The sequence below is a fragment of the Prunus dulcis genome, chromosome 1 (assembly GCF_902201215.1).
Source record: "Prunus dulcis chromosome 1, ALMONDv2, whole genome shotgun sequence".
NCBI lineage: Eukaryota > Viridiplantae > Streptophyta > Magnoliopsida > Rosales > Rosaceae > Prunus > Prunus dulcis.
Window position 1 is genome coordinate 4,567,595 of NC_047650.1, and position 18,955 is coordinate 4,586,549.

General features: G+C 35.9%; 2 protein-coding genes and 1 long non-coding RNA gene across 9 annotated transcripts; 2 read left to right on the plus strand and 1 right to left on the minus strand.

The window, feature by feature from the left end:
- The first annotated feature begins 1,063 nt into the window (after nucleotides 1-1,063).
- Nucleotides 1,064-4,331, plus strand: LOC117614804. Of its 5 annotated transcripts, none has more exons than XR_004583917.1 (9): nucleotides 1,064-1,119; nucleotides 1,209-1,344; nucleotides 1,437-1,543; nucleotides 1,695-1,774; nucleotides 2,276-2,390; nucleotides 2,488-2,551; nucleotides 2,655-2,711; nucleotides 2,826-2,882; nucleotides 3,862-4,331. It is a non-coding gene; the product is annotated as an uncharacterized LOC117614804 (long non-coding RNA). The 5 variants fall into 5 exon arrangements; XR_004583918.1 differs by having other exon boundaries at nucleotides 3,869-4,331; XR_004583920.1 differs by having other exon boundaries at nucleotides 1,287-1,344.
- Nucleotides 4,332-4,982: 651 nt separating this feature from the next.
- On the plus strand, nucleotides 4,983-5,558 carry LOC117616235. The gene has a single exon (XM_034345484.1). The coding sequence runs from the start codon at nucleotides 4,983-4,985 to the stop codon at nucleotides 5,556-5,558; it is 576 nt and encodes a 191-aa protein (XP_034201375.1).
- Nucleotides 5,559-11,658: 6,100 nt separating this feature from the next.
- LOC117635784 (26S proteasome regulatory subunit RPN13) lies at nucleotides 11,659-18,955 on the minus strand. 3 transcript variants are annotated; one of them, XR_004586949.1, is made up of 15 exons: nucleotides 18,836-18,949; nucleotides 18,551-18,628; nucleotides 17,470-17,562; nucleotides 17,295-17,354; nucleotides 16,955-16,993; nucleotides 16,792-16,866; nucleotides 16,634-16,700; nucleotides 16,191-16,272; nucleotides 14,987-15,105; nucleotides 14,864-14,887; nucleotides 13,749-13,843; nucleotides 13,589-13,666; nucleotides 13,404-13,458; nucleotides 12,222-12,492; nucleotides 11,659-12,026 (listed from the first exon to the last, which is right to left on the minus strand). XR_004586949.1 is itself a non-coding variant. In XM_034370149.1 (14 exons), exons 2-14 carry the CDS (start codon nucleotides 18,587-18,589, stop codon nucleotides 12,350-12,352), a joined length of 969 nt encoding a protein of 322 aa, XP_034226040.1. In that variant the 5' UTR covers nucleotides 18,590-18,628; nucleotides 18,836-18,955; the 3' UTR covers nucleotides 12,039-12,349. The 3 variants fall into 3 exon arrangements, 2 of the variants coding, with proteins under 2 accessions (XP_034226040.1, XP_034226050.1); XM_034370149.1 differs by lacking the exon at nucleotides 11,659-12,026 and having other exon boundaries at nucleotides 12,039-12,492; nucleotides 18,836-18,955; XM_034370159.1 differs by lacking the exons at nucleotides 11,659-12,026; nucleotides 14,864-14,887 and having other exon boundaries at nucleotides 12,039-12,492.

Sequence of the window (18,955 nt, forward strand, 5' to 3'; positions counted from 1 at the left end):
CGGGAGAACAGTTTGGCCACTTCATCAAAGAGAAGTGAGAGAGAGAGAGGCCTCAGAGATCATAGTCGTCTTCTCCAACTCTCTCCCCGTCTCTTTCCCTTTCTCTCTGCCGCCGCCGCCGTCATCATCACAAGCACCGACTCTCCGCCACCGTCTCCGATGCCCTCCAGCCCTGTTCTCATCTCTTCGTGGGAACCGAAATTCCCACTTTTGGCTGGCTCTTTCTCCCATGAGAGCTTCACTATTGAAGCTTGATCTGGCTTTCTTGCGGCCGTTGATTTCATTTGTGGCTGCTATGGTGCGAATTGGTTCGTTCATTTGGTCCTCTTCTTCATTAGATAACCTTCTTTTCATTTGTTCTCCTGTTTGTCTCATATCGCATTCTTCCTCTTTCGTTGGGTTTCCTTCAATTTTTCAGATATGTCTCCTTTTCTGTTCTTCTTTTTAATCGCGTCTTCTTTTGATGTTTTGTAGGTAGTGTTTCGACGGACGGTTCTGATGCCTCACCTGTTGGATCTCCCGATCACGCCTCCTCCGAGATTCAACGACAGCCATCCGACGATGGCATGATCAATTGTCTGGGACCGGCGGTCTCTCCGAGGATCTCAAACAAAAAATTATTAAACAGGCAAGATCTCTTTGTATCTCTCTATTTGAACATGTAGAGAATGAACCGTAGGAGCTTAATATATGTTTGTATCTAAAAGGAAATATGGTTGGTTCAATATAAGATCATTCAAACAAAAAATCTGATTTAACACTCTATAAAATATGTAGAAACCTACTTACCCTCTATTTGTTTGCTAAGAAAATGCAAGAAAAAAAACAGAAAATTTCATCTTTTTAAACATTTTACTGTTGTTTTGTGGGTAGGAGTTCAATAATTATGCTTATAAGGGCGTTTGAGGTCACCCACTTAATAACATTAGTACTTTTTATTGAAAGCAAAAGTTTGAGTCTTTGTTCTATAATTATGTTGGATTGAAAATTTGGTGCCTTTGTTCTTTCTTGCATGTGCTTGGAATTACAATGAAAATTTTCTTTCATTGTTTTTTTTGTTGTTGAAGGGTTTGGGCACGAGGACAAAGGTGATTTTGCAACTTCACCAAAGTATTTCAGGTAAGAACCATATCCTTGAATTGCTCTTTTGGACCAAAATTAGGCCTTTTCTGTGATGGTTTATCATCTGATTGGGTTATATGTTTGAGCTTATGGATTGGTTCATGGTGGATTTGAATTGACACGCGGAGTTGCTTGGGTGAAGTTGATGACTGTGTGCATTGCAGGACTACAACAACAAAATGGTGCAATTACATCTAATTGTGACTTTGAAATAGAAAAAAGGTTTGCATCGTTTAATTGCCTCCGCTGTATTTTAATTTCTTTCCCTTTTATTAATTTTGATTGTATTACTTCCCAATGATGGGATTGAACAGGCTTTTGAATTGGTAATGGGAGGTGACTATTTGTGCTTGAATAAAGGCTTGCCATTGCCATTGCCGCTGTTGTGGGACAGAGCCAATGTATATGTACAGAAGTTGTGGTATACATTGTTCTCTCTCCCTCTCTTTAATTTCAGTTTTTTTCCCTTTAATAGAATTTCGTCAAATATTTTGGTTCTGGACTTTTTGTGTTGAAGAAATTTACAATAAAGGTATTTTATGATGTTCTGTGTTCATAAATATCTTTTGTAGAACAACACAGAATGTTGACTGACTTTGAAGGTGCTACAAGAAGAAGCGAAGTAGGGTTCCGCATTTGGACTAGCAAAGAGGTTTGTCAATCGTTCTCTCATCCTCTGTTTTTTTTCTTTCAATAACTCGATTACATCTCAGCCTTAAATTCACTGTTTTTTTTATATTTCAGTTTAATTTAATGGGACAATTTCTGTTACAGAATTCTAAATTATGCATTTTTTAAACTAGGATGCTTGGGGGGGTTTTTTAATTTTCTTTTCCTCATATTATAACTTAGATGGGTATGCTTCAAGAAGGTTGGTTTTATTCTTGAAGAATACCCATTTGGTTTTATACATAGTTTATTTAGTTAAATATAAGGCTACTGGTGAAATGGATTAGCCAAATTCTTAGCATTGTTGTAAACAGTCAGTTTAAGTGGAGGTTTGTTGTATGAAATTTGGTAAACAAATATCTAGAAAATTATCTTCATAGTTTCTTAGGTTCCATTTAATTTGGTATTTGTTTGTGTGATATATTTTTCTTAGGGCATGTCAAATGGTAAAGCTGCAATTAATGGTGTCGTTTTTGTGTTGCAGTTCCACCAGTACCAGGTTGTTGGGAGGAAGCTCCCTACAGCATCTGATGAGCACCCCAAGACTTACCGAATGAAGCTTTGGGCCACCAATGAGGTTCGCCCAAGTCCAAGTTCTGGTATAATCCTTAGCATTAGCTTGGCTTTTATGATCCAAATGTTCATTGGTGAATTTTGGGTTAAACTTAATTGTGTTGGTTGATTTGTTTGGATTAGGTATTTCCTGAGGAAGCTGAAGAAGGTCAAGAAGAGCAATGGCTAAGTGCTTGCCATTAATGAGGTTTGTTCTCTCTGCCATTTATACTTTACTTTTTTCTAATTAATAAATTTGTACCCATTTTGATTATTTGTCAGTGTCTAATGTAGTAAATGTTGTTTTGCAGTGGGGAAGTGGTTCCTCCTCAACTCTCCTCCTGGCGAAATCCAATTTGTTGCCAAAGGTCTCACCTTTTACCCCCAAAGCGTCACTCTTTTATCACTTTGATTTCGCTTTTCTAATTTAGTTTCAATCATTTGAATCGCATTTTGCATTTGATGTTTGGCTTTGGTGGCAGATGTGAAGGAGGCTGCGCCATAGGCATCCCCTCGAAATGCCCGGTTGAATTGGAGACGTATGTTTTCTTTTCTTTTTTTCCCTTCAAAATTGAAGCCTCCTCTTTGCTGAATAAAGGCTCCTCTTGGTTTTAGTGTCTCATTTCGATGAATTTTGGGCTCTCAAATGTGTCTGCAAAATTGCAAACCTTTCTTTTGTATTGGGGTTCCAATTTTCCGGGTGATAAGTCTTTCCTCTTTTTTTTAAATATTTACTCTCATGTCTCTGTCCAAAACATTTTTTTTATAGTACGTTTTGTGCAATGTACAAATATATTATAGGAATAGAAGATGAATCTGTCTTTTCAACAAACAGCAAGAGTTACATATTCTGCGAGTACTTTACTCCACCAGTTTTAGAATGAATTTTTTTATAAAAACATTATCTCTTTAAACTCAACATTTAATTTTGAATTTTCCAATGAAAATGACACAATTTTTGGTACAGTTTTCTTCCGATAATTGGAGTAGGCAAGTAGCAAAGGATAAACTATCAAAATCGTAGGTAGGTTACAGGAACCCAAATTATTGTAAAATTTGATTGGTAAAGATTTAAAAGTATGTTAGATTGACAATAAAAAAAGTGAAAGATCAATTACAGAGAAATGGGTGGCGCGAGTGGTCTTAATTGTTGCATGTCTTCCTTATATGTGCATATTCTGTCTATTATTCTCTATTTCATGATTGATTTGATTATCTGTTTTTATCCTCTAGGTTTGTTGGGATGTTAATAAGGTTTTGTGCTTTTGCAAAATATTGGTTCATCCTTTCAATTTATATGATATGAATGTGTCCTGTAGTATGCATATTTTAGATTTCTTATTTGACGATTTATGAGCTGAAATGGGATGTGCCACAATTTGGTACATACATGCCGCTACTAAGCTGTGGTTTGATTTGATATTTGTGGAAGTTTTGCAACATTTATAGATTCGTACATACGGACTTTTAAGAATGAAAATTTCCTTTTATGGCAACCCATAACAAATACCAATGTAGCTTGCAGGGCTTGGATTGTGCATCGAGCACTGAAGAGCTTGGATTGTGCTTCAAATACTGAAGTTGTTGTGGCACTGGAACACCAAGGAGTTTGTAAGTGAAAGGAGCTGCCAGCAAAGGGCTAATCTTCTACAAGTGGTGACTCATATTTTTGTTTTTTGTATGCTCAATGATTCTTTGGCACTTCTTACTTTGGCATTTAATTAACTACCATACATTTGATTTGTGGTGATATTTGGCTGATTCTGTTTATTTGCTTTCTCGGGAAACAGAGGAAGAGGAAGAAAAAGTAAAAATGGGCATCCAACATTCAAAAACTTTTATGCTCTTATTCTCTGTTTTAGAAACACTTGCTTTGGTCTCTATCAAAAGCAATCAATTCCTCAATTGTTGTTAGGGTCACCCTAAATTGTGTAATGATCTGTTGTTAATATTTGCTTTTTTATTAATTTTTTGTCTTCATGTGTTTTTATACTGATTTTGTGTAATATTTATTGATTTGGTGATGTCATGTTAGAGATGTTCAAAGTTTAAAGACTACCTCCATTATCTGAATTCTAATTCCGAATTTTAATCCTTCTCTCTTTCTAAGTTTGAACGCTACCTCTATTATTTGGAATTGATTAAGATTCTTTTTAGCTAATGTAGTTTGGCTAATTTTTTCTTTAGGAATATTAGACTTGCAAAACAAAGATGCCACTATTTAGATCTCCATGTCTATATAAATAGTACCATCTTGCCTACATATTTTCACGACTATGTATACATTTCACACGGTTTTAAAACCCGCAGCATCGTGCGGGCACCATTACTAGTAAACACTATTGCGCACTTCACTTGAACAAGAACAGTCTTCCTCCTTTGGGCAAAAGTTAAATCAAGATTGTGTGGTTCTTTGCATATGAACACATCCAGCCCTGGGAAATCCGATTCTTTGAGAACCCTTTTCAGGTTTTCAGGGAATTCACTTCGGTAAATCGGTGTCATTCGACAAGATTGTGTGGTGAAGGTCTTTTATCCATCTCTCTCTCTCTCTCATGGCTAATTCCGGAGTGACACAACTGGTCGGCTTCCGGTTCCGCCCCACGGACCAAGAAATTATCGGCTTCTTTCTCTACAAGATGGTGGTGGAGAAAAGGCCTCTGACTTCGATGCCGCCATACAACAAGGTTATCCACAAGTGCAACCTCTTCGGCAAAAAACGAGAACCCTCAGAAATTTGGAGAGATTACGGAGGAGATCAACTTAAGGATCAAGACTTGTACTTCTTTTCTGAGCTCCAGAGAAATGGTTTACGCATCCAACGCAAGACTGGCCGCGGTACTTGGAGCGAAACCGTAACCTACCAAAATGTTAAGGAGGAGGTGGATGAGATTAATGGAAAATCTAATCTTGATGTTATAGGGAGAAAACGGAAATTCCGGTATGAGAACGGCAGTACTTCGGAGGACCACGCGGGCTGGCTTTTGGATGAATATAGCCTTTTCAAAAAGGCTTGCAAGAATGGCACAAGTAGTAATTGCTATGATTTTGACGTTGTGATTTGTCGGCTGAGAAGGAAGGGCAATATGGACAAGTCCGGGAAAAAGAGGAAGTGCTGTTCTCAAGATCAATCAAACAAGAAGATGAAAAGAGATCAATCTACAAAGGAGATGAAAACTGAAAATTCAGTGGGGCCGCAGATTATGAATGATTAGAGGAATCAGTTGATGATCAACGACAGTACCACCACTTATGATCCAGAATATTTTATCGACACCAATTATAAAAGCTTCGACATTGATGGACTCTTTGCAGAACTAGACCGCGAACCGCCATTGTTACACTGGCAGCAACTGCCTGAGATTGTTGAAAGCCAAGAAGAGCCTTGTGTTAATCAATGGGAGATTCACTATTATACTCAATATGGGGGCCCAAATTATAAAAATATCATATATAAAATGGACTTTAGAAACACACCCAAAACCCATTTACAACATAACAAAAAAGCTTTTAACTTCTTATAAATTACAAAACTGCCATCAATTTCTTAAAACAAGCCCAACCCAAAAATCTCATAAAAATACCCAAAGCACTCAATAGGGCATCAAAGTAATTTAATAATCAATATTAAATTCATTAAGGCTAGCTATCATTTTTTGGGTTTTTTTTGGGTTTGTTTATAGGAATTCAATTGTGTAGGGTTTATTTATAATATTAGTGTTAGAAATGGGTATATCACTAAATATCTCTTAATCAATTTGACGGACCAGTGGAAGCAGCCACCAGCGATCTGAGAAATTTTGAGTATAATATCGATGAACTAGTGGGATTAATAGGGAATGCTGATGATCATGAGGATCCGAATTTATTCTTCGAACTCGATGAACTATTGGCAGAAGATGCAGAGCCTTTGTCAACTTCTGAGCTCGATGATGTTTATAATATGGTCAGCCATTGGCGGACCAGGAATTTTTTTAGTGGAGGTGCAAATTTGAATGGTTAAAAACTTGAATTGAACATCTAAGGCTTTTTACTTAGATTGACTTTAGGTCCCTTCTTTCATTCATATCATACATGAAAAATTGTTTTATGTAAAAATATTGACCAAGTATGAAAAATGGCTTTTTGCAAGAATCATTTTCTCAAGATAATTTTTGGCGGCTCATCAATTAAGAAAATTTGATTTTACTGGATTTTATTATGAAGTATATTTTGACTTAATGAGCCATCATTTTTAGCCTAATCGTATTTTGCACTAAGACCGATTTTTCATATTTTGATTTGGTGGGAATTTGATTTTCTAGTATTTTTATTTGAATCCAAATGGGGGATACTTCCTTATTTACATTGTAAACTTAAGTAAATGGAGTAATATAAAAATAAATGAAAGTAAATACTTTCATTTATTTTTATATTACTCCATTTACTTAAATGTTGAAAACGGAAATAAGGTAATCTGAGCAAATGGGCAATTTGAAGCACCAACAATAGTTTTTCCGGCAATGAGAGGTGCAGATGCACCTCCTTGCGCCTTAATAGATCCGTCACTGTGGTCAGCCAACCATTAGACCAAAACAGCTACAGGTCCAATTCCATTATGGATCAGAATTACAATTCCTATATATGACAGAGGAGGAAATCATGGCTGATTAATTAGATATATTGTACAAGTGTAACTGGCTGTAAGTTTAGATGTAATTTTTTCATGAACAGGCGAAATATACAACCTTCATTCTATAGTAAATTATGTGTTGATACTTGATAGAATATCCTTTATGATGATTTTGAATTATATTGCCTCTGGTGGTTTTTGCAAAGGGAATGTTCGTTTGGTTTTCTTTGCTTCTTTCCTCCCTCACTAAGTTTCTCTGTAATGGATATATTGGTAATGTATTATGTAATTGGGGACAAATGCAGAGCAACAATGGCTTCTTCCCTACCTACCTAGTTTATAATTGCTTTTGAATTTTCTTTTAAACCCCTAAATTAGAGAGGAAAAATGTCATTCAATTTTAATTGGGTTAGTTTTAAAAGATATGAGACTAAATACAAATGCCTTTCGGTCTTAATCAAGACGAGATAAAGAAGACTCCACTTAGCTTATTATTCGTACAACTTTGAAGTTCTCTGATGATGGTTCAATCTTGAAAGAGCTGGTCACTGCAACTTCCATTTTTAAGTAGTCAGCCTTTTCCTCCAAATCAGGTCTGCCATCATGCATTGCTGCTGCTACTTTGGAACTCTTTGATTCATTTCCACAAGCATCAGTCATCTAAACCAACCTCATGAACAGTTTCCCCAAAACCTTGCAGGAAGCGTTGTTTGCAAGCAAGGTTCCATTCAAACAAGATCCGGGATTAATTTCCTGCTGCTCTCGTATGACACCAATATCTCAACTGAGATTGATTTTATCACTCTTCAAATTATTCTGCTCTACTCAAGTATCTTGCTGGCAATAGCTTTTGTCATCTTCAGTCTGTAACTGAAGGACACCAGAGCAACTTTCAACAGGTGAGTTGCAATATTTGGGCTCAATTACGTCTTTTATCGCAAAGCCACCCTCAACTTGCACTTTCTCGTTTAGCTTGGATGTGAAATCTCCCACACTATCCAATTTCAAATAACAGTCTTGACAGTGAAGCTGAAATTCATTTCTTGACTGTGAGTCCAGGTTGTAACTCTCAACCGCTGTTTCATTGTTTTCAGATACTGATGCAGTATTATCCACATTCTGGGACTCCAATATTTCTGCAACATTAAAACTGAAATCTAGCATACTATGTGGTATTAGAGAAAGGGTTCTGGAAACTTCTGATTCACTTCTGCAGGCACCAGTTCCTTCTGGTTCTTTTGAATCAACACATTAAAGAACATTTTTCTGCTGGGATTCTTCAGGGAAAATACTGAATCCATCCAAAACACACAATCATTTAAGTGCAATTTATTTTCCTGGAAAACCTGTTCTCCAACATAGCAGGAATTTGGAAGGTCTAGCTGTTCAGGTTTTTCGTTTCCACAATCAGTTATCACCAGTTGAAAATTTTCTGGAGCTGAAGTGCTCAGGTCAACATCACTCATTTCATCTATTATCCTTCCACTTAAAGCCAGCATTTGTACATCTTCCACATGTGATTTCCTACTCTGTGTTAAATCTACTACCATCATATTTTGCTTGGTTTTTAAATCTAGAGTCAGACAAAGCATCAGACCTTTTCAATTCAGATGCACTAGAATTTTGGACCTTTGGGCTGACATCTGCAACCTTCACAGAACTGTAGCTCCGGATCTCTTCAGAAACTTGACATTCCTTGGTGAAAACTACCCGTGTTTTCCCAGATCATTTGATCCTCATCAGAAATTTGGTTGCCTTCACAGGTCATAGGTTTAAACAGATCAGCTTCTGCCCCATGCAGTTCATTGACATTATGATAGCTGCTTGACTGATCATCCTATGATATTAAGACACTACCAGAAGAACTTGCCTCTTCTTTGACTACCTCAACAGTTTCAGGTGAAGCAGTCTCACTTTCTTTCCATGTCAGGTGGTGTTGTCTCATATGCAAGAAAAAAGCGCAGTAAGAACGCTACTAAAACCAGTATTTGAATCCCACCCAGGTGGTAATGATGAGTTTTTCTAATTACCTAAAGTTCATTGTCATTGGGCTTTGGAATTTGAAGCTGAGCAGATATGTTCTGTAGCACAAGTAGAAGAATATGAAGAAGGTCAGATTCATTGCCTAACTAAACTCTAGCTATAGTTATCACAAGAAATGTAAAATGAATATATTACCCGAAGAACTATGCACCATTAAATTTTCTAAAGCTAACAAGTTCAGTCTTAAGGCATCAAAGTTGAAGTGCATGGTCTCTATAAATTTGACCGTTTATGAATTTCTACTCCTGCTCAAGATACGATAACAGAAATGATAAATAGACACCGCACTGACCTGATTTTCTGTTAGCAGCACTCTCCTACTAGAATTTGATCCCCGAGCACCAACTACACATGTGCAAGCATGGCTGCAAGGTTCTCCAACATACTTTACATACATAAATACATTTACAATTGCAAACATGCTTGCAGGCTCCATTTGCATTTGCAACAATGGTTAAACAACTATAGGTTTGATAAGTGACTGATAGGAATGCTCCCAACAATTTTTATTAAGCACATCGCAGAACACGCACAAACAGAATCTTGACAGCTAAACTATATGAGCTGCAACTGCTTGTTTCCAAATCTTATGAAAAATCAGATGTTAGGTACCATTATTGATGTATTCATCCATGGATTGTCGATCCCCATTCAATTAAATTAGATGGGCGCTTAAATATGATATTCTAACATGGGTCAAATATACATATATATGCCAAAAGTTTATCTAAATCAGTAAGATATCTTCCAATTGTCAACATTCTGTCAGGTGTGTAAAACTTCTCCAACTATTCTTAATTATTTCAGAATTAAACTTGTATAAGAAAGAGGAAATGCCAATTGGACTTCCTAGTCCAGTTCCTTCCAGATTCTTTTACAGTTATCCTATTTCTAGTCTAGTACTACAAGAACAACACTCTTGTTGTGCATCATGGATAGACAGAGAGCAACAGAGGCCTAATCCACACCACTTTTCCAAAACCAAGAAACAATTGGAGAAAAAGCCTAATTGGTGACCCACAGCCACCAAATCATATCCAATCGTATTTCCTAAAATTCAAGCTTAATTAAAAATACATAAATTTTAAATTTTAAATTAAAAAACAGATTATTTGATAAACCTTTTCTTGAGCCAATTTCGGCAGGTTAGGAACTTCCTCCAACAATCAAGCTTTGGTCTGTTGAATCTTCACATTCGTTGCAACCTCCACAGCCCGATTACTCACCCATCTCGGCTTTCTGCACATTTCAGAACACAATCAAACACCAGGCACTCAAATCTTTCAGTTTCCCCTGTCTCTCCGTTGCTACATTTTCTCGGCAACCAAACAGAAACAATGGAATGAAGAACAGAAAATATTCAAACAAACCTGAAGAGCAGCTTAGATTTTTTTCGTTGACGCCACCTTAGAGACGAGCGAAGGCAGTGTCGCGGTAAGGGTTGAGGTCGCGCTGCTTCTCCAGGTCGTACTCGTCGTATTTCTCGTTTCCTCACAGAATGAGAAGAAAATATCCTGACATTAGAGAGAGAGTCTCTCTCGTCTCGTTCAGGCATTGCGTCTCTCTTGCTCTCTCCTCTCTGTGCCCTGTGAATTTTCTGTGCCTTTTTATTTTTGGAGAAGGAAGGACACGAAAGGGCGACTTCATTCAGAGAGAGTCATTTTGGCGGGTACACATCCACTTTTTTTTAATGGTTTTCTGCAGTTTTGCCCCTGAACTATTTGCATATTGTTATTTTAGCTCTTAACAATTTTTTTGGTAAATTAAGGATTCCAATTGTTTAAATATCGTCAATTGAGGGCCTGCCACCAATTTTTTTTATTTTTTTTTAATAATTCTATCCAAATTTCCATCCAAATTAAAGGTAAACTCGTAATTTTAAAAAATATTTAAAAAAACATAAAATAAAAGCCTGACCTACCCTCTACAGATTTTAGAAATCGTAAAATACCCTACTCTAATTAACAAATTAATTAATAATTTGTCTAGTTGTCTGATTCTTTTCTTGTTCTCTTTGTTTTGTTATACATCTCGGCGTTCTGTGAGTCACATCACAGCTAGAAGAATTAATCACTATTCACCATTCTGTTTCTTGTTTTTATACAGTAGTGTACATGTCAAACGAAAATGTTTTGTGTGATTTCAGTGAGTGAACATAGGAGTATGACAGCTTGATTTCTGCTATATATGATTTTTTCAAGTGAAGATGGCCTAAATGACATCCAAGTCAAGAGATTGAGAGAGAGGTTGATGCACACCAAGAAGATGGTTCAGTAGCATAAAAAATGGAGGCATTGAGAAATCATATAGCCGTCAGTTTAGTGAGTTCATCTATTTAGAAATTGTATATGATTCTTTGTTTATGAGTGACTAGCTTAACTTTTGTTAATACCATATTATTGACACTATATTTTTGATACTTTATTTGTTTTATGTTAAAATAATTTTTAGGGTGTGTTGGAAACATACTTCACAAAAAAAAATATGTAAGAGAAAGTGAAAGTAATTTTTTTTTTTTTTTGGGCCAAACACTTGAATTGAAAAGTCATTTCAACATAGTGCCATTTTTAGTCATTATACACCGATAATAACATTTTCACACAAAAATTTACCAAACACTCAAAACTGATTATTGTACCAACATCACTTTTAACAAAAAGTTTACCAAATGCCAAACTACTTTATTTCACAGCTGATTTCTTTCACAACAAATCTAACATCAATTATTTTCACAACACAACAATGCCAAACTGGCCCTTAGTGTGTATTAGTTTTTCCATTTAAAACTACAACAGGAGATTTCTCTAAAATATTGAACTTGAAAGATTTTTCTCTATATGTGAAAAGCCCAAGTTTCTTTTCGTTTGTCTGATTTTATTTCCACCCAAGCTTTTTTCTAGACGCATTCGATTTCTCTGGACACCCAACCTTTTGCAAAATTACGTCAGAGGATATACGTGCAATTGAAGAAAATACAACAAATAAACTTGATCACCATGGAGGTTGCAGCCATGGCAGTCGTATCTTACTGAAAAAACAATCAATCAAACAATTCTACGTTAGCACATTAACCTCCAATAGTTTGACATGTTACATTGTTAACTTTGATGTTCAAGTATTATGAACGATTCAACATGTACAAGGAAAATTTACGAAACCTTTAAGATATTTATTGATCTGTGTACGAAATAGTAGGAACTCTAAATAAATCTTCAACACTTACCATTTCTTGTTGCATCTTTTCCCTTTCCTGAACCAACGATGTATAGAGTGTTACAAGAAGACTGGATAAAAGTCCTACAAACGAACGGAGGATAAATGAACAGAAACGCGTAAAAACAAGTGTCTCCACTACTTGGACTCATCCATGGGATCGTTACGATTACAAGATTCAGATCTTAAATCCTTGTTGTCTTGCCTCGACTCATCAGACTCTGAAGCCTTCGAAACCGAATCCTCAAGTGCCTCAAGAAAAGACAATACAGTGAATTTGTCTGCAAGAAAGAGGAGAAAAGTAGTTAAAACCATAAGTAACAATACCATGGATTATCATGATAGAGTTATGTCTCATTTGATATCATGTTGAGGTGCTCTCAAATCCTCAAGTGGATACAAAATACTGGAAAATAACATCAGCATCAGGCCCTCTAAAGTTTTTCAATTTAATGAAGTTGCATATGGCCAATGTGATTCATCCACACGTCAGGCCAAAGGAACTTTAAAGTGGAACTAGAATTGTCTGAAAAATGCCAGTAGAATGGGTAGTCATATTCCCATTTAGAGGTAAGCTGATAGTCGAATTGGGGAACCTTGATGGAGAGCAGAGTTATCTTTTCTGACACAGTATTTAACACAAAGGAAGGAAAATAAGAAAAATGGATTGGATAGTATGGATGAAGAGTTTGCTTTCCCTCCTGATTTTAGTATGGAACACAGAAGGCAATGGAAAAGGGAAACTACTGATGTCTTTAACATTACCAAAATCTAATCTGACGAGGTCAAGGAGTAAAAATACAAGTCACAGCATTTCCATCTTCCTTCCTGCTCAGTAAATAAACCATTAGGACGTATTTGAAATGGTGGATCTAGGTGGATGCCTCACTCACCCCCAGTTTTCCACTTTCGTCCTCTGAGATTACCAGTCTTACTTCTCCTTATCCCTCCGCCCCTTCTTCCCCTCCTCTATTTCTCTCCACAAATGGTAATGCAATGGCTAAGATGCATCTCACAAGTAGTTGATGTTTCTCACATGCTATTATGTCTTATTGTCAAGTTTCAGAATTCGCCCATTGACAGTATCAAATTTTAAAAATTAAAAAAAAAAAAGTAAAATAAATAAATGAATCATTCAGTAAGTATGAATATAATAGAAAACTACAAGATTCTGCTCATATAGATTGCTTACATTTACTTGGGTCAACACCAAACTGAGACAAATCTATCTGTCCTGTTCGAAGTACCTATAAACATTTAGGGAAAGATAAAAGAAAGTTTAGCACGATAATGATGATAAAAGAAACGAACTACCTTCATTAAAAAAAACAACCAAACAGCATTACAATTCCAAAAGATGACATTTTAAATTCTTACATAAGCAAATGAATCCATTTGTTGGCGGAATGGTGGACTCTGCAGCAACTCCAAAATATCCTCTGGAGACCATTGACCCTGCAACCTCAACCAAATCAAACAATGGCGCAAAAGTAGTGTATAACAAAACAGAGAACTCAAGTACCAGAATGATGCATACCTCAGGTAAGTAAGACTCTAAACGCTGCTCTAGTTGCAATGTCTCAATCAATGGCATAATCAAATCAGGTTTCAATATGTCCCCCAAACTCAAGCCTAGCCCGACAAAAGCAAGTCAAAATGTTAGAGCCATATCATATTTTAAAGAATTGTAGAAGATACTCTACTACAATCAGCCAGTATGCCAATTGTTAGAATTTTAAATAATGATTGACGGGTCCCAATAGAGACGTTAATACGAAAATTATGATTAAAATCACTTTAGATCCTCTGTGAATGGTCCAAATTCACATTATCATCTTGCTTTTAAAACTCTCAGTTTTGTTAAAATCATTGAATACCACCTGAACCTCTGGGATCAATTCTGTCAGATTCTGCCATTTAAATTAACCCAATTGTGCCTCAATTACCATATTTACTTACATCAGAGCAAAGTGAACTTTTCCCACAAGTAACTTGATTATTTGGCCAAACAACTAGGAGAAAGGCCACCACAAGGAAGAACGAGAAAAGAAACAGGCTAGTATGGCAATTTGCAAAATGAACATTCCAGGAATACCGCCCGCCACGTCATCCTTTTTGAATAATAACACTCAATAAAGGGCCTAAACACTGAATGAAAGGCATATACTGAAGCACCATAATGGTTCGGGGCAAAGTGTTCATAAAAATTGTCATTTACTGGCTGAATTAAGGAAATAGATGACCTCCGATGCTAAAAGCAAACAGGGTTAAAAATATGAACCCGTTTGTAGAAATTCATTTATCTTTCTTATTTCTACCTAGTATTTATGAGTACGCGTTCTAATCTATTTTGTAATGGGGATCAAAAACACTTGATCGTGCCACGTTGAAGTAATTTTTAAACATTAAGGATTTCACTACAGGAAATAAGCAACACATTGAATCTTCCACAATATTGCTACTTCTTTTGAATAAAAAATATGAAGGGCATTTTGCATTGAAACTATGCAATATATTAGATAGTTCAGATATGAAAAGCGTAAGAAATTTCCTAGATCAAGGCAACCTATACATATTAAATCAAAAAAGTTTGGATGTAAGGCATTTGTGTCCATTTAAAACAACACCAACGATAAAAGATCATAATCTCACCCTCATCTGGATCCAAAGCAGTATCTGCAGATGACACAAGAAGTGACAGAAGGTAGAGTAATTCAACGAAATGAGAGAAAAGACTTATATACAAATGTATAATATAAGGAGAAAACTTGATACCTGCTGGGTCAATATTGCTTAAGATTCTTTGAAGATCTTCCAATTTCACTGGGCCAGATGAAGAAGTCACATCGCTACTTACTTCTGCACCGAAGTTTGGTTCCACCAATATTCCAGCTCTGGAAGACATAACATTGATCATATCAGAGTAATGTTATGCAAATTCCAAGAATACACAGAGAAAAAGAAAAAACACACGTTTTCAAATGAAAATAATAAAGGTATTGCGCATGCAAGAAATTAAGTATATCATCATAATCACTTTCAGAAACAAACAGTTTGTTTTTAAATTCAGGAACAGTTCAAATCATGAATCAAAGACTTTATAGGACTGTGTAGAACATATGAATGAAAACAATTACAACACAAGCACAAGCTGGAAAACCACCTTGAAGGTCATGAAATATAGTCCTACAAGTTAAAGGAAGGATAATCAAAATCCTAATCACCATTCCCACTCCCCAACTATACCTCTGTGACCAAGGACCCAGACAAGGGATTTCTGGTGCTTAGAAAACTTGGTACATAGTTACTGGCCCTGTACTATGTGCATATCCACAATAGTCATCCAACCATCAAGTGATTGATGAACAGTTCGCTTAGAGAATGCTCATGTTGTCAAAATGAAAAAGGGGTAGAGACAAGCCACAATTTCATGCATTATTAAAAAATAACTTGCATCATTACGGCAAGCCCAGATGCAGAGCACACTGTATAAATCTTATTAAAGGTTGCCCATGTCCCCGATACACTCCCCACCTTAGCTTTCCATGATGGGAGTCCGATCATAAAAACATAATTTTTTAACATTACAGTGAGTACTACACCAGGAGGGGAAATTTTAGTTTTCCTTGACAAGTCACTAGGAGTCGACCATCTTTGATAAAAAGGTCAATAAGCTCACCAGCATTTCTTAAAAATACAATTGCTTTATGTTTAGCCATTTCAGCCTTTGGAATCATTGAGAATTTGCTATTATATTCTGATACAGTATTTGGTGGCAGCCTTTTTCATCTTGTAATATAATATTTGATGTCAACCTATTTGAAAGAACCCTAAACTTATTTGAAATTCCACTATAAGTCCGCCACTCATGTTTTATTACTTGTTGTGGAGTTTTGTTCCCCCCTTCCCCCTTCTCCCTCTTTTGGCTACTAACAGGACAAAGATTGCAAGTTTCACTGCTATGCTATGACAACTTTACCTTGATGAAATATCATCTTCAACCACATCTTCAGAAACTTGTAGAGGAACAGAAGCATCAGGCCCTTCTTCATCAAGGAACTCTGCCAAAGCAGCAAGATAAACACAATATCAAACTTGAGGCAGAAATGCAACAAAACAAAGACTGAACTTTCAGGTTTTGAAAGTCAAAGTTGAAGCCTTCGTAAAGATTTTCTGTAGTGAGAGATTTCACATTTTAGGTAATGTTCTACAATGCCATATGATGTGATACGATATGATATGAATATCTATCGAAAAATATCATGCCATTAAATGTCAAGGACTGGAAGTACGTGTCATGTACATAATTCAAATAAAGCTTAATACATTGCAGAGGTGCAGTTAACGGAAACTTCTTTTTAAAAATATATAATAGAGATAATGTTAGTGGTAGCCTAAAGCAACAAAATGAATTTGACATACCTAATGGTCGATTGAGGTAGTAATTGACTGAGCTACACAAGTGTGAGTCATTTTCAGCTTTAGGCTCCTTAATATCATATTAGCAATGAAAGTTAGAATCTTATAAGACTTACACATTAAATGGTAAGAAAAGAAAATAGATTCACAATAAACCAAACCTGCATCCAGAAGAAGAACTTCCTATCATCAGTGTTGAACTTCAATAAGTAAACCCTTCCTGATGCTTGATTAACCTGAGTGAACCAAAAATTATGATTTGAATATTAGATTTTTGGGAGGGGGCAGATCTGCATTACAAAAATCCAAAATAATCCTAAATACCTTTTCAAAAACTGCCTCATCGGGAAAGATGATCTGATCCTGTGGTATTTTTGTTAAGGAAATTTTAGCAAAAGTATATAAAAAACAGAAGATACATATAAACCGAAAGAGGAAACACACAAAAACATGGAAATAGTGAAACTGTGAAGTGAACAAGAATTACAACAAAATAAGGACGTACAAATATAAGAGGGAGAATTGAACAAGTGTGAAAGAACAAAGACTTAAAGAAATAATAACAATAACAAAAACAGCAACAACAACAAAATACAACTATGAAAACAATAATCATAGAAACTGGAAAAAGATTTTTGAAAAAATGAAAAATAATCCAGGATACATCTTCAACAACATTTTGGCTCCGATCAAGCCACTGAAAATGCACCAACCCCTCATCACCCTGATACAGAAAGAAGATAGATTTACTCTAAAATGTTGTGCCAGAAATACTTCAAATAAATATTAGATAGAATGGATGTCAACTTCTGAAGGCTAGAATTAGAATAATGAAATACCTTCGCAATGCGAACAAGTCCTTTACGGGTATCAGGAGCAACCTTTTTCCCCTCAAAAACCATTTTACCAGCACGAAACTCCAGCATAATTTCCTGCCAATAGATGTTAGTTTGATGAAGAAAGTCCAACCATGACACAGAAAACAAGAGATGAACACAGAAACATGTGTGCACTCAAACACAGACAAGCGTACATAAAAGTATAGAATTCTTGTACATAAAAGTATAGAATTATGCGCTTACTTGCCTAAAAGTCAATGTTTGAAACTAACATTCTGATGCCAACCAACAACATACCAGCAAAGCAAGAGAAGAAAAGAAATTGAGATAGAAATTGGAGTGTAAACATATAATTTATTTATTTTTAGTAGCAGAATCATGCTAGTTGGAGCTTCTGAATTTGTGTACAGTATTGGGAATTTGTATAACAAAATGAAAAAAAGAAAGTGAGGAATACAGGTAGAAAGGAGAAGCTTGTACCTTAGTGCTACACAGAAGGTGGAAAATGAAAATCCTAAGCAAAGTGTGTAAAGAAGAGAAGCCAATATTTAATAAATTTGATAGAAACTCCAAATTCTAAATGTTCGTCCAAAAGGTCCCTCAAACTATAAACTCAACAGAAACTTCACCTGCTCAATGGATATTTCCTAACAAAATTTCTCATCCATCTTCTATTTTATTTCATGGGCAAATAAAATGCAACTCATACGAAAGCCAACGCATAATTAGAGATGTCATTCCTTTTAAAGACCATCCAGAAAACATAAGGAGGTCCTTCCACATAAGCTAAAAAAACCAATGTTACTGTGACTATCCCCACTTACAAGTCTTTCACCCAACTTGATGTACTCCAAACTATCATGTTCCGACATAAATTTAATCGGAAATACAAATTTTCCCAGCCATAATCAAACGTTCAGGCCCTGAAAGCCCTTCCTCTGGAAAATATTAACACTTGCAATGTTCCGTGGTTGTTTTATTAAATACATATCACATATGGACGAAGTCGCAACTATTCTATAGCTTCCAATATCCTATAGATTAAAACAAAAATAGCTACCCATGTATGTATATATAGTACCTGCATTTGTGGTATAGCTGCGTTTGAAGACGAACCCATTGTTTAACTTCTCTGTTTGCGGCCTTCAACGGCTCAAAACTACAGAATTGAAGGGGTGGGAACGAAGAAGATGAAAATATTGAAGATTAGTAAATGGAAAAAAATAAATGAAGTCCAATGCTTTGAATGGAATCGAACCCTAGAGAAAGAAAAAACAGACACAAAAATTATCAAAAGAAGGAAACAAACACCAAAAATAAGATTAATAATCATCGTAACAACGGTTATAATAATGAGAATAAGTACCTGTATATTGCATAAAAAATAAAGATATTTGATTTTTCGGTGATGAGCTTGTGAGAGTTTTGTTTTACAAAGAGTTTTATTTCAGGATTCTGAGTTGTCAGGGACTCGAGGTCGAGGACG

Excerpts from the sequence above, each read along its gene's own strand:
- LOC117616235 (XM_034345484.1), top strand. The coding sequence starts at position 4,983 with ATGGTGGTGGAGAAAAGGCCTCTGACTTCGATGCCGCCATACAACAAG.
- LOC117635784 (XM_034370149.1), bottom strand. The coding sequence starts at position 18,589 with ATGGGTTCGTCTTCAAACGCAGCTATACCACAAATGCAG. Across the intron at positions 16,994-17,294 it reads GCCAAAATGTTGTTGAAGAT|GATCAGATCATCTTTCCCGA; the intron begins GTATCCTGGATT and ends AAAATACCACAG. Across the intron at positions 16,867-16,954 it reads ATGAGGCAGTTTTTGAAAAG|GTTAATCAAGCATCAGGAAG; the intron begins GTATTTAGGATT and ends TGGTTCACTCAG.